Source organism: Echeneis naucrates, chromosome 1 (assembly GCF_900963305.1).
Source record: "Echeneis naucrates chromosome 1, fEcheNa1.1, whole genome shotgun sequence".
NCBI lineage: Eukaryota > Metazoa > Chordata > Actinopteri > Carangiformes > Echeneidae > Echeneis > Echeneis naucrates.
Genome location: NC_042511.1, coordinates 17,437,868 through 17,453,607, shown reverse-complemented (window position 1 = coordinate 17,453,607; position 15,740 = coordinate 17,437,868). Strand labels below are relative to the sequence as shown.

Genomic DNA, 15,740 nt, shown 5'->3' with positions numbered 1-15,740 from the left:
TCAGCACTGTCTGTCTGGGATTACCCATTTATTTCTTTGTTAAATTTGGTGTCATCTTTGCCCTGAATAACATTAATAATAATAATAATAATTATTATTATTATAACAACAAAAATAGTAATAGTAAAAACAGTAATCATAATAATAATAAAAAACAAAACAACAGACAAAAATAAAAGCTAAAAATAATTAATAAAGACTTTTGGTAGACAAATAAACATCACACACTTGCCACTCGCTCACACAGCTAACTGAAAAGAAAGACAGCACATGAGTGAGGAGAAAAATGTAATTTCTTGGACACTAACTGCTAATGATACAGCTCCTCCTCCTCCTCCTAGAAAACTTAATTAGGGGCCCAAGTGAAAACAGATATTGCAAATTTGACAAAACAAACCCAAAAAAAAAAAAAAAAAAAAAAAGGCAAAAAGTGTGTCTTTTCCTAAGAACACAATAAATTCAACATTTTTTTTTGCAAAAACAAAAATACAGACTATATGTGTAAAAATCATAAATAAAGATAAAGTTTTGTGCATCCCCGCCCCAACCGCCCGTTGTCTTGGAAGAAAAAAACAAAACAAAAACGAAAAAGATAACAAAAACAATGGCAGTTACAGCGATGACAATAACATGCAATTGATATACTTTACAGCATTGATCTGTATCTCCCCGACACTAAAAACCCCAGTCTAACCCACATCCCTCCCCAACCCCAATACAATCCTTAAATATTTGTCAGCTCATTCAACACATATCTCTTGCTCTGTTTTGACTCGATGGGAGGTGGGAGGGGCTTGAAAAGAAAAACTCACGCTCCAGTTCATCTGTAAATCTGTGTATGTACACGAGGCTTTTTTCCCCATTGAAGCAAGCTGACATAGTTTGAATGACTGCATAGTGAAAATGATATTTGGTTTACTTACAGATGGGGTGATGACACGCAGACACGCACGCACGCACACGCACGCACGCACACACACACACGCACGCACACACGCTCGGTGGCAAGGCACAGCACAGGTACACCCTATGACCTTGCTGAATTTATACACCGCTGGCCTCGCACCCAGCAATCTAATATACACATAAAGCCACTATTGGCAGTAGCCAGCATTGCTGTGCAGAATGGGACTTTATACATTTAGTGTGTATCTATGTGTGTGTACAATGATAATCTGCCATTTTGTCACCCAACACACACAGAGTCAGATACACACACAGCCTGACCTGACTGACTGACAGAAGTATAGTCTGGCACCATCAGTCAGGTGTTTAGATGGAAATGCACACCGACAGCACAGTTGAGTGAGCGTGCGTGTGTTTGCAAAATATGAGCTTAAAAAAAGAGAACCTTGACAGTGGGAGACTGGGTCCAGCTTTGTAGTCAGCCGAGACACAGAAACAAGAATTTGAACAGTGAACATTATAGTGTGTTGGTGGCACTGTCTTCGAGTATGGTTACATTTAAAAGTGCACCAACGACACATCCCCGGCTGTGCTGGCAGAGCAGGACAGCTGAAGGACGCCGAGCACCAAATCCACGTTTATATACAATAGTTTGAGCAGAAGGGCTGAGCAGTCAGAACACAATCAGCCCTGAATCCCGATATTTAGAGAGGTTACAACAGCAGGGCCACCCTGTTGATTTCTGAAGGTAAACCGTGGCTTGAAATCAGGACGAGGTCACATCCTGGTCTTGATAACCCATCAAAGGCTGAGCTAACAGAGTTCACTCTCTCATCTGCTCAGGGGCACAGATCAGGAAGTGACAAAAGCTTTGTTTAGGCAGATTTTTCTGGCATCAAGAAGCTGGCTTACTTTTAGGTAGGGGTGGAGATTTCTTTGATAACCTGGAGAGTTGACGGTGGACAATAAATGTACCAAAATGATGAGTAGAGTAACTTTGAGGAAAGTTTTTTGTGTATTTAGAAGAGGTTTCCTCATAAACATCAGATGAATGGCCAATTTAGCTCACAATGAACACACTATTTACCCACAATATAGTTTGTTTAGACATTTAGTTCAGTTTTATAGTGGGGGGAATGGTCATCTTCTGTACTTGTAATGCTTTTGCTGTGATGACTGTCCAAAAATCTGCCTTCCACATATTTATTTATGTAAAATACTACATTTCAGAGGGTAGGAGTGTCCAAAAAATTGAATTCTCTTGTTATTCAACTCTATGCCTCGCTGTAGATTAGATGGTTTAGTAAACCCAAAGTTAACAGAGCCACTTGATAACCAGCTACGTGATACCAGTTTTCTGGGATGGACAAGTGGGGCCATCAAGCGTTTCAGGCCAAGTTGAGCTCACTACCTTGACACAGGCCGGTGATGAGTTTGATTCACTGAGCAGACAGATTAGCCAGTTGGCTTTATTGCTTGGCCTTTGTCATGTGTAAGTGCACCAGTCTCCCTCTGTACAGTATGACACACATGTCACTGCTATATGACAGCAACCCCCATCCTATAGCTATAGAGATTTCATATATATCATAGCTGAGAGTAATCCAATTATAATGTCAATAACAATCGTCATAATAATAACAACAACAATAACAACAGCAACAACAATGGCCTCATAGTTTAGTTGAGTTGTAGACACCTTTGGTGTGAACTGTCAAGGTTGTCAAGCTTGCAAGCGACCTGTGGACAGACGGAGGGAGGGATGGATGGATAGGGTAAAGATTGGATGTGACAGAAAGCATCTGGACAGACAGACAGACATCCCCTCTACTCATATCTGCACTGTACAGAGTTGTAGTGTGACAATGGGGTATCAATGATGAACTACTCCCATTACACATGGAGATACATTTGAAGTGAGGTGTGTGTTTCTATATGATGTGAGTTAGTACTTTTTGCGAAGCCAACTTCCCTGCACTTTCTTTTCTAATCCATCATGCCACCTCTCACTTGCTTTTACCCTTTTTACACTTGCTCTTCAGTATTTGGTAACATGTGTAGACATTGCATTATTTTAATTATTTGGCTTGAGAGAAAAAAAAAATAGTATTTGTCCTTTGGGGAAAAGAAGTGACAGCAGCATCTAAAGCAATAAAAAGTAGCAGCAGTAGCAATGTAATAAATAACATAGTTTGAACAGAACATCAACATCATAAACACAACACGCTAACTCTCTTTTTAAAATCATAATTGGTAGGTTGGTGTAACACCATGAAAGCTTTTTACAATAACCAGCTAGCCTCAGAGCTGCTTGGCAGTCCTGTGAAACTTGGGCTGATGTTTTCATTCCCTATTTCCTCTCTCTTTTTTCAAACTTATAACTCCCTGTCACCCAACTCCAGTTTGTCTCTCTTCACTGACTTCCCATCACACTTTCTGAATGCCGTCTCCCCTCTCACCTCACTCTGTCCTCACCTCTCATTTTCCTGTTGCTTCATTTCCACTCATATTTTCTGCCAACTTGACAACAATCCTGGTTCTCTCTCTGACTCTCTGACACTTTGCAGTTTCCTGTCTCTATCTATGCAACTCCTCGAGTCTCTGTGTCTAACAGTGATTTGGTTTGGTGAGTGATCGGGCATTGGAAGGTTTGAGTCTGTGTATTTAGCAGGCTTTGGCTGTGACCCCAATGAAAAGGGAGGCAGAAAGACTGCACTTAAAATACATGTGTACACTGCAGTTTTAAGCATGTTGATCGACTCAGGTGTCACACACGCTTTGATCTTAACAATCCTCAAGATCAGGGGTCTCAAAGTTACATCCTGGGGCCACACAGATTGTTCTCTCTGTGCGGCTGCATAACATAACACAGATTTCAGCTGCAAATTTCAGCAGAGCAACTATGTAAAATCTGCACGGTGTCAACCTCAACTAATAGTCAAAAGTATATTAAATGCAACATTTAATTTTGATAATAGATCAAAAAATTTCCTGCTTTTTCATCTCATAAAATTGCAGGAAGCAGTATCATTAATATGTTTATCATGGGGGAAAAAGTTCAGATCAGGGATGTTACAAAACAAAAAGAAAACAACCAATGTCTGGGAGTCATTTAACAATATAGTCATAATGTGTTTGGGACTGCGGATGGTTATTTGAAACCCCTCATCTAGATTGTAAAAAAAAACCAAAACAAAACAAAACACACCAGAACATGCTAAATCAAGACTTGTCATGTGGTTTCTTAGAGTCAGAAATTTCACAGGGACAGGTCTACATCTCTTGGCCTCCACCAATGATATCCTACATGTGGCCTTTGGTCTGGAAACAGTGTGGAGCACTACAGTACACTAAACAGCAGAGGGAGACGGAGGAGTGGACGAAGGGGCAGAGGTAGATTAACAGAGTGAAGTAAAGAAATGCTCCACAGGTAATAAGATCTACTCCTCTATTCTTTGTACAAGATAAGTTCCACTTCTTGGCCTTCTCACTAAAAAAGCACTCTGCTCCCATTTTTACTTGTCCTCATTGTAACAGTGATTCAGTCTTTCAAATTGTCACCACAAGCGTATGACTCCCACCATCTACTTTCTAGGTTTTTTTCCTCCTTCAGATTAAAAAAAAAAAAAAAAAAGTCAGACTTCTTTCTAACTCACTTCTTTCCTTGTTAGTATCACTCCATATCTTTTAACTTTCCTCTAACCCTTTCAGAATACACAGATCCTTCTCTATGAAGATAGAATGCAACACTAATTTTTTTGTAATTAATTTTCATTGTTGTTTTCCCAATTATGCAGCTGCTAAATACAAGGATGATAATTCAAACATATTTAATAGCAAAGTGAATTAAAAAAACTATTATTTAAATGTTAAAATTTTGTTTGTGTGTTAGGGTTGTAGTATGAAGGTGATAAAATAACGAGGAAATATAATCTCACTTAAAAACAATCATTAATTTGTCATGATATTTATCCCCACACATGCACGCACACACACGCGCGCACACATGCAAACTCACAGATACAGCCTGAGAATTTGTGATATAAGAAACACCTGAAGAATCATAATTGCATCAGACGTTGCTTTGTCTTCCATTACGTATATGTACAAGAGTTATTCATGATTGCTAATTAAGCAGATGCTTTATTCCAGTGTGTAGTGACTACTCTGTTGACTAATCCAATTTTTGGATCAATGCTGGAGACATATGTGTGTTAAAAACTAATGTAGAAAATAAGGACATACAAATAGTTTGCAGTGTGAGCCATTTTTTGCTCCCTCCTCCCCATGTCTGCCTGTCCAGATTGAAAGCCATTAGCCATCCATCCACTGATCCTTCTCCCTCTCCATCACTCCATCTGTCCAACCAGAGTCTTCTATCAAGTCTTCTCCTCTTCCTTAGCTTCTCTGGTGGACAGATAGACAGGTGGGCTGGGTCTAACACTAGGCTTAGCTATTGACGCTGGGCTAGACAAGGACAGACTGAGTCTGGGCTTGGCAAAGCTAAAGCTAGGCTAGACTAGCGTGTTGCTAAGCTAAGGCCAGGAGGGCTAGGCTACCTGCTAAAGAGCGAGTGGAGCTGGTGCTGATGGCTGTAACACTGGCTACTGCGAGGCGACTCGGTGCGATCCATCACTGTCTGAAACCAACCGGCCACATCCACCTCCAGCACCTCGTAGCGTGTGATGAAACTATGGCCCTGGATGAGGGAGAGGAACAACAAATTTAGACACATGTCAAGAAAGTTTGGTTACATTTGAGCACTGAGTCATGCTGGGTAATCTGGAAATTATACATTGTGCCTGGTGGCTTACCAGCAGCTGGTGGTATTTTGGCCTTTTTCTGTGATCCTTTGTGAGGCTATGAAAACACATGCACTTCACATTAGCCTGCAATAAATTAACTAGCAATTAGTTACAGAGTGAAATATGAATTTACCAGTCTTTGACGAAGGACTGGAAGTCGAGGGAGAAGCCCATGCTAAGAGGCAACAGAGGAGGATCTTCTTGCAGCACCTTAGTCAGAACCTCAAAGTCTGTTTTGCAGTTCTTGTAGGGAAACTGTCCTGTGGCCAGCTCCACCTACGGGAAAGGATCAATTAAAATGTTTAGCGTCTTTATTATTTGATTTAACAAACCAATAGAAAATTCTCTTGTAGTTGCCTAAGACATAATGTTTGTAGGTTTTGTCAGTACTAAAATCTAACTCATTTTCATGCTCAAGACATAATTTTCCCACCCTTAATAAAACATTGGTCGCTATGCTCAAATATATGAATAATGAAGCAGAAAAACTAATAATTATTGCATTTCGGTCTAAATTGTCTTCAGAGCACCGTCTATTCATTTTGGAGCAGCAAGATTTAGCAACCAAATAGGTGATTAACAGAAAATTACACTTTCAAGGCAGAAATTTTAATCATTTTGTCGAGATGTTAGGTGATCAGTCATCAATCTGTTCACAGCTATAGAAATTAATTAAATTAGTTAAATTAATTTAACCCATAAATTAAAGTAGGAAAATCAGGTGAGATAGAACTTCTCCAGCCTGACAACCCCCTCCAAAACAAACTACAAATGTGGGACTATCAGTCCAGCTAAATAAAAAGACTTTGTGTGAACACTGGTCTAGGGTCAGTATGTCAGTTCATCAGGCTGACACCACCTACAGAGACCAGCCGAGTTTTTTCATTTATGTTTTACACACACAGGTATTAGACTATGTACAAATCCAATGCAACACCTACTGCTTTTTTCTCATTGTGTACATACTTAGGTTACACTGTACAACGCTTTCAAACTATTTTTTTTTTTTTTTTAAACAATGGCACTCTGTCAATGTGACATTTTTCAAAAATGTCAGCCATCGGCTCAGTCATTGTGGCACTCCAGGCTAACATGTTTATATTTCCCAATAAAACCATGAGTCAGCTACCAGAGAGATGCCAAGGCTCCACACATCTGCTCGGATGTCATAGTCCGGTTTGGTAGGATCTGGAGGGTCTATTCTTTCAGGCTGCAGGAATACAAAACAATTCATATTACTACTATATTCATACTTATGGTGTATCATGTATTAATATGAGCATAGGTTTGTTAAACTACAAGTACAAATATGTAAGCTTGATTGTATGTTTACAGACAAATAACAGCATATGATTGTGTGTGAGCTTATTGGAGGATTTGGAATTGGTGTGTATGTCTGTTTTAACCCACCGCCATGTAGGCAGCACAGCCAGCACTGCGAGTCTTGGCCTTGGAGTCAACAAGGCGTCCACTGATGCCGAAATCACACAGTTTGATCTGACCTTTAGCATCCAGCAGGATGTTAGAAGGTTTGACATCCCGGTGGATAACACCATGTTTTTCTTTAAGGTACAGCAACGCTTTAACTATCTGGAGCAGGAAAACACACACAATAAGGCCAGACAGTAGGAACAAAAACAATGAGTGAGCTGTATAACTCTTATATTCTCAGTATGTGTTTTGGTCGCTTACTGCCACTGTCATCTTTCCTAGGATTCGCTCTGGGATGGGCCCCTGGATTCTCTTCTTCAGCTTCTCTGCACATGTTCCCATGAGCTCCATTGCAATGAATACATCTGTCTGCAGATGTAAGCAAATACACTTAACTTTTACCAGTTCCATAAGACAGTTAAATAAAATGCACAGGAGCAGTTTTTTTGTATTCAGGTGAAACTACTCAAATCGATCCTGCCGCACTTTTTCATTTTCAACAGTCATGACGATTATGTATTTTGGGGACACTAACATTGGTAACAATGGCGCCATAGCACTGGATGATGTAAGGGCAGTCGTGACTTTTCAGCACCACATCCAGGTCCATCAGAATCCTTTTGTTCTCATCCTTGTTTCCTGTGCGACGCATTTGCTGGGAACACACCACAAAAGACATCAGATTCCAACCAGCATTTGAACATATGAAACACATGCTTGGCTTTGTTTACAAATTAAGTAACAAGTAATTAGGAAATCACTAAGCAAAGACCCCTGCGGTGAACTGATGGGCTGTTTAATCACAATACTGTCTAGATGGTTACAATTAAGTCAACTTATAAATAACAGGGTTGCTGTGGGGGGTTGTTTCTGCCATCTGTTGGTAAGATGAACACAGTTAACGTCCAGATAAAAGAGAGTGCAACTTAGCTGCTGTTTGCATCCAGTTCATACGGTATATCATTTGAAACTGCCTTTATGTTCCTTGTAAGGAATTTTTATTAATTCTAGATAGTACTACTTATTGATGGGAAGGGTGAAGTGGGTGAGGGTGAAGCTATTTCTCTACCTTTCTATTTTTCCCCTCATGGTTGTGTACTGCAATGTTGTTTTCCTTTTTTGTTGTTTGAGTGTTTACTTCACTTGATAGTTAATTTAAGTGAACCTATTGTGTAAAACCTTCTTATGCTTAAAAAAAAAAAAAAATAAAATGTGTAAGTGTATAAGGAAAAATAAGCCCATTGTCAAGAGCCCATTGTAAGACATTTACACTAATTATAAAAATGTCCTGTCAAATCCAAATTTACCTTTAGTATGCTATTGTTTATGAAAGCTCACAATGTACAAAACAACAGCAGCTAGGCCAGATAAGGAACACTAACAAGTGCCTATTATGTCCTCCCAAGCCTCAAACAAATGGCCTGAAATAAACTGTGCTGCACAGATTAGTACTGTTACCAAAACAAATGACTTATTATTATTATTTTTATTATTTTTTTTAAATTATTGTCCTCAAATTCAAAGTCCTGTAAAATTTTGGTTATAAGACCTGATGTAAACATTGTCACTGACACTGTCATATTTTTTTGGCTAATTTTTGTTTCGTTTAGGTTTGTGTTCCAATACAGTGCGGCTTGACACTGGATTGTGGATTTAATATATATCATAGGGTTTTCTTTTGTATTGAATAAGCATAAATGCACTTGCAGCTGATCTCACTGTGGTGAGAGATCTGTGTTATATGTCAAACTTTTGTTGCTTCTAACTTTGTTTTTACTTTGTCATCACACTTTTCAAAGAACATTGCCAATCTGAGATTTTTATTAATCAGTATTTTGTCAATGATCTTTGTCATTACAGGAAAAACAAGTTTATCTGCAGCTCAGAAACTTGATAATATCTGCTGGGCAACAGCATTTATGTGCCATCAGCTGCCACTGTCTTTCCCTTGTACACTGGGGGGTATGCGTGTAAAGATAAATCTGTATGTATAAATTCTGAAAACCAGATGATCTTACTTTGACGGCAATGACATGGCCTGTCTTCTTAAATCGTACTTTGAAGACCTGTCCACAGGTTCCGCTGCCAATCTCCCCCTCACTGATCAGGTCTGTGACCTCCGCTGGATACTGCTGTGGGAGCAAAAGCCAACACCAATCTGAAGATGTTTTTACTCGATGCCCTGCTAACTAAATGGGAATTTAGTTAGCAAAATTTTCGAAACAATTGAAAATTGACTCAGACTTTCTGCATTGTAAGGCAACCCCCCCCCCCCCCCCCCCCCCCCCCCCCAAAATCAATGATGAGTCACATCACATTTTCCTCAAGCTTCTTCAAACTCAAAGGCTGAATTGGAAAAAAAGACTTGATGAGGCCAGCATATAGCCAATCTCTTCCATTTTTATCTTGTTGGACAAAAGCCAATTGGATAGTTTTTGATTGCTTTCATAATGTTCACTTGTCGTTGTCGAAAAACTATAGGAAGGGCCGTTGACTTCCTAATATTCTGTGCTTGACTCAAGGACACTTCAGTGGCGTGAATCATTTCGATTCACCCCAAGAAAAGATAAGATTAATATGGCCATCCATGTCCTAAGCATTTTTTTTTAAAGCAACAGTACAGTGTGTTGGTCATTATGTTTATTTTCATTGGCCTCACATACAAACATGAGGCTCATGCACAGTTCATTGTTTGTCTTTTCATGCGAGTTGTTAACAAGACATATGAGCTCTTGTTGTGGTTTTTAATATGGAGGGGATTAATGTGCACATCTTACCTGACCATCGATCTTCAGATATCCTGTCTGTTTCATGATCTCCTGCAGTTTCTGGTCAATCTCTGCACTGTGGGAACAAAACAAATGAATACATAATGTAAGGGAGAGTAAATTCAACAGTGTTTGTGTGTTGCTATGATCAGTGTATTTGTGTCCATACAACTATTTTGTGTGCATATATGTAACATCTGTCACTCTAGCAAGGAGGACACTACTGTAAATGCAGTGCCTTGGTAATTATTGCTCACATGAACATTAGTGTTTCTAACACGTGACATACTTCTCTAAACTCTTCTGTAGGCCGTACGGAGGTGTAGGCAAGGTGAGCATGTGTCGTGGGCGGCTGGGGTAGGGGTGATGCTGAGGCGAGCTCTCTGAAGACGATGAACGGCTGCCTCCATCGTTGGCAAGCGGCAGCTGCAGAGCTGGGTTGGGAGGCAGAATGGGCACATTAGACACACAGAGGACACTTTATTAAAAGAATAGTGTGTCTTACACCAGCGGCCAGCATGCCAGAGGGTGTAAGATGGCCATGCTCATTCATGCATTCCCTGACTTGATTATTTTAGAAATTTTAAGCTCTTGATCTTGAGGACGTGGTAATATATTCTGAGTTTTTGGGGTATTTCTTCACTTTGTTAAACAAATTTTGTTTTCTTTGACTCTGGTTTTCCTCCCTGAAATCTGGGCTTCGCATTGTTTCTCACAACAAGCGACTGGAAAGAAAAGAAAATGATGTATTATATTCAGTGTAATACCAACTGAAAATTATTTCCTATGAGACTCCAAGAGCACCAGAGAAACTGGCCTTGGCGAGGTCAAAGAGTTCTTTCACTGCAGCACTATCTAGTCCCTGAATAGTATTTAACCAGCATTTCAACTTGTTGTTTTTTCCCCTCAAAGTAACAGCTTTGTTTTTGTTTCGCTGATGTCTCGACCCAATGTTAAAACAAACAGGATGGTTATCTCAGCGCAAAAGCAACACCATTCTCAGGCAGAGAGGGATAGCACAGGGTTAGCCCACAACTCAGGAGGTACAGTTCAGGGAAGGGGACATCCACAGGTTGTTTTCAAAAAGAAAACTTCAGTTTGTTAAACTTAGGATTGAATTAACAAGTTCCATCCATGTCTTGCTAAGATTTGAGGACATAGCAGCACCACTAAAAATATGAAAAAATATGACCAACAGGGAAAGCTGAAAGAGCTGTTCATTGTACTGGTTGTAAATAAGATAACAGAGGCTCATTCCCAAAAACTGTGAATGAACCAAACCATGTATGTTGGGTCTGTTTTTAAGTCATTCTGTGAAATGTTTGCAATGGTTTGTTTCAACTCAGTTTTCTTTCCCAAATAGTGTTCGGTTAGCCTGGCTGTCTGTCTGTCTGTCTTTCTTTCTCTAGCGCTCTCCCTTTTTTTTTTTTTTTTTTAAACAATCTGCAAATGTTTGCCTCTGTTAAACCGATTGGACATCTTTTTAGTGATTTCACAATGTCCCCAGATTTAGGTGAGCAAACAAACACTGAAACTAACAGGCAGAGCAAGAACAGTTATGTTTTTAAGCTACAATAAACTGGAGCAAAACAGCCTTACTAATACAAATAAATGACTTCATAACCCTGGATGCCAAATTGAAAGTTCACAACTGACAGGTACTGAAACCCAAATTCTAAACAGAAGATGCAACATGCTTCCTGCCCCATATAAATAGAGGTGTAAATCATGCACCTTATCTCATATGTGCAAGCACTGCTTCAATTTAAAATGGCAATGTTAATGAATTTCAAGAGAAAAGTCCAAAGAGGTATTAATATAGATCTGTCATGCAAACAAATGCTCTTGAAAGACAGACACTACGATGACCAAGTATGAGCACTAGACCTCTGATTCAGAAGTTGCACATTGGTAACGTTTCCAAAACCAACTTGAAGGACATTGCCACTGCATGCAACCCTTGTGATAATCATAATTATTATTGTGTTTATAGTATCATCCCCGGCAACTTCTCTGAGAGTGCCTGTGGGTGATTGTATCCATGAGTCACCTGTGGATGGATCAGCCTGTAAATGGAGAACCAGTTAGTGCAGGGGAGAAGAGGGTTAGTGTGGAGAGGAAAGAGGACTCGGACAGTCTTTGGCACCAAACACATCTCCATAGTTCTGCTGGCTCCAGATGGACGGATGGGAAGATAGAAGGGCAGAAAGAGCAAGTAGAGGGGAGGACACACAAACACACAGATATTCGCAGGCACTGCTGCACTGCCTCCTGATCGCAAAGTGCCGCTGCGAAAGGAAGGAGGAGGTAAGGAGGGGATGCCAGAAGATGAATAACAGACCAGCAACATCAGACTAATGTGAGAGAGAAATTCAGCCAAAACTGCATAGCACAGATGAAGCTGGAAGTCGAACAGTCAGTCGGCCAGTCAGACTCAGACAGGAAGGCAAGTCTTAAGTCGCCACACAGAGAAAAAAGGGAGAGAAAGAGAAGCCAGAGCATCCACAGCACTCCTGCAGATGGACCAGTAGGGATGCTGGATTAGAGACCGAGTCAACCATAAAACAACCCAAAACACTGTGCCGTGCAGAAAAGCCACATGCACTTTGATTCTCAGCTTCTAACAAAATGAAGGTTAATCAGCTGACTCTCACACTCACACACAGTGAACATCAACACACACCAAACCTGCCCTGCCACTGGCAAAGACACACTCAGTCAGAGAGGAGGAGGGATGGAAAGATTGAGAGAGGATGTGAATTGAGAGAAGGTGTAAATAACTGATGGGCTAAAATTTCAGCACTGGTCAGGGACTGGTTTCACAAACATGGATTAAACTTTATCCCCTCTGTGGAGATACTTATTCAGTTGTAAAACTGTCAGACACTGATGTGAAATTCAATATGATTTATTGAGTGTGTGTGTGTGTGTGTGTGAGAGAGAGTAAATGAATGTGTGCGTAGGGAGGTGTTTTGAAATGTTAAGTCAACATGCTTACAAGTTGTGATTATGATTCACAATGTCTATGAAACCAAGCTAAATCTTGTTAACTAATCTGAATGACAGTTTCTGATATGTTGCTAAAAACCATAGTTAATCTTGTTGAATTGAGAGTGAACTGACTTTTACAGCCACTCATGAAAGGCATACAGATCTTTTTTGCACAGTCTGTTCTGCACCAAAAGTAAGAGATGTGCATAGAAGTGTTAAAAAGACAAGTGTGGAAAAATTACAGTATTAAGAGTCCATTAGGGTGTACTGCATCGCAACGAAGTAATGACAATGTAAAGAATTGCCTGTATTTTATGTAAGAGAGAATAAAACACTGATTGGCGCAAGAATCGTTAAAAACCAAAAAAAAAAAAAAAAAAAAAAAAACCCAGAAAGAAAGCATGATGGAGGAGGGGTGGAAGGTGAAACAGGAGACAGGTGTGGGGGGTGGTGGTAAAGGGGAGTAAAGTTCAGTGGCAGAGAGAGCGATGATTGAATGATACCTGCACGCTGGGAAGGGGCTGGAGCAGGACTGAGCTGGATCACGATGACTAGACAGAGGAAAGAAAATATACACACACACGCACATTACTACACTGTACTGCGAAGACCATCACTCATGTGGGCACACATACACACTCCATCATATAGCAAATGAAGAGGGAAAAAAAAAAAACTGACTTTATGATTTCTATAATTCACAAATTAAACAAAACACACAAATTTTTGCTGTGGATCCCCAGAAACACCATGAATGGGCCTTTGGGTGTTCCCAGGCCCCCCTGAAAGATATAGAGTATAGTTCAGAGATGACTCTAGTTTTCATATCATCTGCAAACACTATGAAAAGACCAAAATAAACAACGCATCTCTTGGGTCAGAAATATATTGTGTTCTCAGAGAAGGTGGGAACATTTTCCTGTACACGGCTTGGCACTGTGGTTTTAGAAAATGTTATTCCAACAGGAGTTAAGATATCTTGGGGACTGTTTTCAATGGAGACTATTTCCAGGAGGCCACAGGCCACCAAGAGCAGCAGTGTGTCGATTGCTGTTGTGTTTTTAATAGTGGTGCACTCTTCAAACAGAGCACCAATATCAATATTAGCAAGGTTACTTTTTTTAATTACTGCACTGAAGTCACTGGACTCACTCTCTGTAAGGTGAACCAAGGGCAGTGGCTGCTGGTGCATTCAAAATTGATCCAGTAGCTTTGACTGAGTTACTGATGACGAATAACACTGACTTTGAACATGACAGTTGGAGAGAACATATATTTGTTGTGGACTGAGTGTGAAACGAATGTCATTTGACCGACTGAATGAGGTCAGTACTATCGGTTGGTGCATGTGTTTTTTGTTAAAGGAAAAAAGCTACATATGGTTTCAGATAAACAAATGATGCTTAATAATTACGGTTGAAATTGATCTTTTCATGGTATTTGTTGATTATAAGAGAAACACAGAGATTTAACTCATTCACACACTTCCCACTTTCATTCATACAGATAGCTACTCTAACCACATAATACTTGTTTTTTTTTTTTTTTTTTTTTAAGGAAAGAAAGGGACAAAACAAAGCGGGATTTTCTCAAACCTTACTATATGAAGAAGTGATTATCTGTAGGAAAAAATTATCTGTTTCCGTGACCCAACATTTAATCGGCTGCTAATGGCCCCATACACTCGCAGGTACACGGTGTTCAGCTAACAGAGGTGTTTGGGTCCATCACAGTGTTTCATGCAGACTTTCCTGCTCAACTAACCGGCCAGTTTCCTCCTAGCACACGGTTCAAGGGCCCAGCTCCCCATCTCTTACAACACAGGCTTCAATCTCACGGGGGGAAAAAAACTTCAGAAAGGGTTTAATTCAGTGGCCTGGCTGCGGACCGGCTCTCCCTTCTCCTTGTTTAGAGGAGACACCGTATTAGCATCTCATCAGATCGGCCGGGGTCGACACTCACCATCCGGTCAGCGTCAGCCGACCGGACGGTGAGTGTCGACAGTCCTGGTAGCTGGCAGGAGTTAGCGTCTGTTTGGCCAAGGGACAAAAATGGGCTAAAAATGTGACTTTGCCGCAAAAGTAATGAGCCAAATTACTGCCTAGCAACTACATTAAAGTACAGGAGCACCCAGGTGTATTGGTGCGTCTGTGATTTTTACAAAAGCAGCCTGGAAGCTACATCAGATTTAGAGATTGTCGCCGGGCCTGCCACTGTCTATCACTCAGAGCTAGCTCGTTAGCTTAGCCTGTTTGACAGGACAGGATCATAACAGATTTCGGGACGTGACTGTTAACGAGATATCTCATGACAGCTATTCAGGTTTTCTAAATTTCGTTTAACTATCTGTAGAAATCGTCCCGACACTTTGATATGTGGTTTGACACAGGAATCCAGCGTCCAAGCCGAGTCGGTGTTTGTTTATGTAGCTAGCCTGCTAGCATACAGCAGCTAGGAGCAGCATTAACACCCCCACTCCTTCCCTCCCTCCCTCCGCCTCTCCGAGCTTTACCCCGGCTATTCTGCCCGTTACCGACTCCCCGGTCCTCCCCGGTGGACACTCACTCGGCCTCGGACGTGAACGCTGCGGACTCATGTCAATGTTGAGGTCGATCCTCCGGCGAGCTTCTTCATTTTCCTGCTTTAGCTTCTCCTCGATTCGCGACAGCCTCTGTTCCAGCGACGACATCTTGAAAAATTGAGCACCATGTAGTTCCCAGCAGAGCTCTCGACTCCCCTCTCTGGCAGGCAGGCAGAGCCAGGACGCGTGTGCATGCATGCACGCGCACGCTCTCTCTCTCTCTCACACACACATACATATACACACACACGCACTGCA

The 15,740-nt window shown here is 40.8% G+C and overlaps 1 protein-coding gene across 3 annotated transcripts; it reads right to left on the bottom strand.

The window, feature by feature from the left end:
- Positions 1 to 565: 565 nt before the first annotated feature.
- On the bottom strand, positions 566 to 15,609 carry map2k7 (mitogen-activated protein kinase kinase 7). 3 transcript variants are annotated; one of them, XM_029509962.1, is made up of 13 exons: positions 15,467 to 15,609; positions 13,405 to 13,452; positions 10,200 to 10,344; positions 9,920 to 9,986; positions 9,161 to 9,274; positions 7,678 to 7,797; positions 7,404 to 7,511; positions 7,122 to 7,301; positions 6,841 to 6,921; positions 5,845 to 5,987; positions 5,721 to 5,766; positions 5,466 to 5,605; positions 566 to 5,313 (listed from the first exon to the last, which is right to left on the bottom strand). In XM_029509962.1, exons 1-13 carry the CDS (start codon positions 15,588 to 15,590, stop codon positions 5,286 to 5,288), a joined length of 1,344 nt encoding a protein of 447 aa, XP_029365822.1. In that variant the 5' UTR covers positions 15,591 to 15,609; the 3' UTR covers positions 566 to 5,285. The 3 variants fall into 3 exon arrangements, with proteins under 3 accessions (XP_029365822.1, XP_029365811.1, XP_029365831.1); XM_029509951.1 differs by having other exon boundaries at positions 566 to 2,646; XM_029509971.1 differs by lacking the exon at positions 13,405 to 13,452 and having other exon boundaries at positions 566 to 2,646.
- Positions 15,610 to 15,740: the final 131 nt, after the last annotated feature.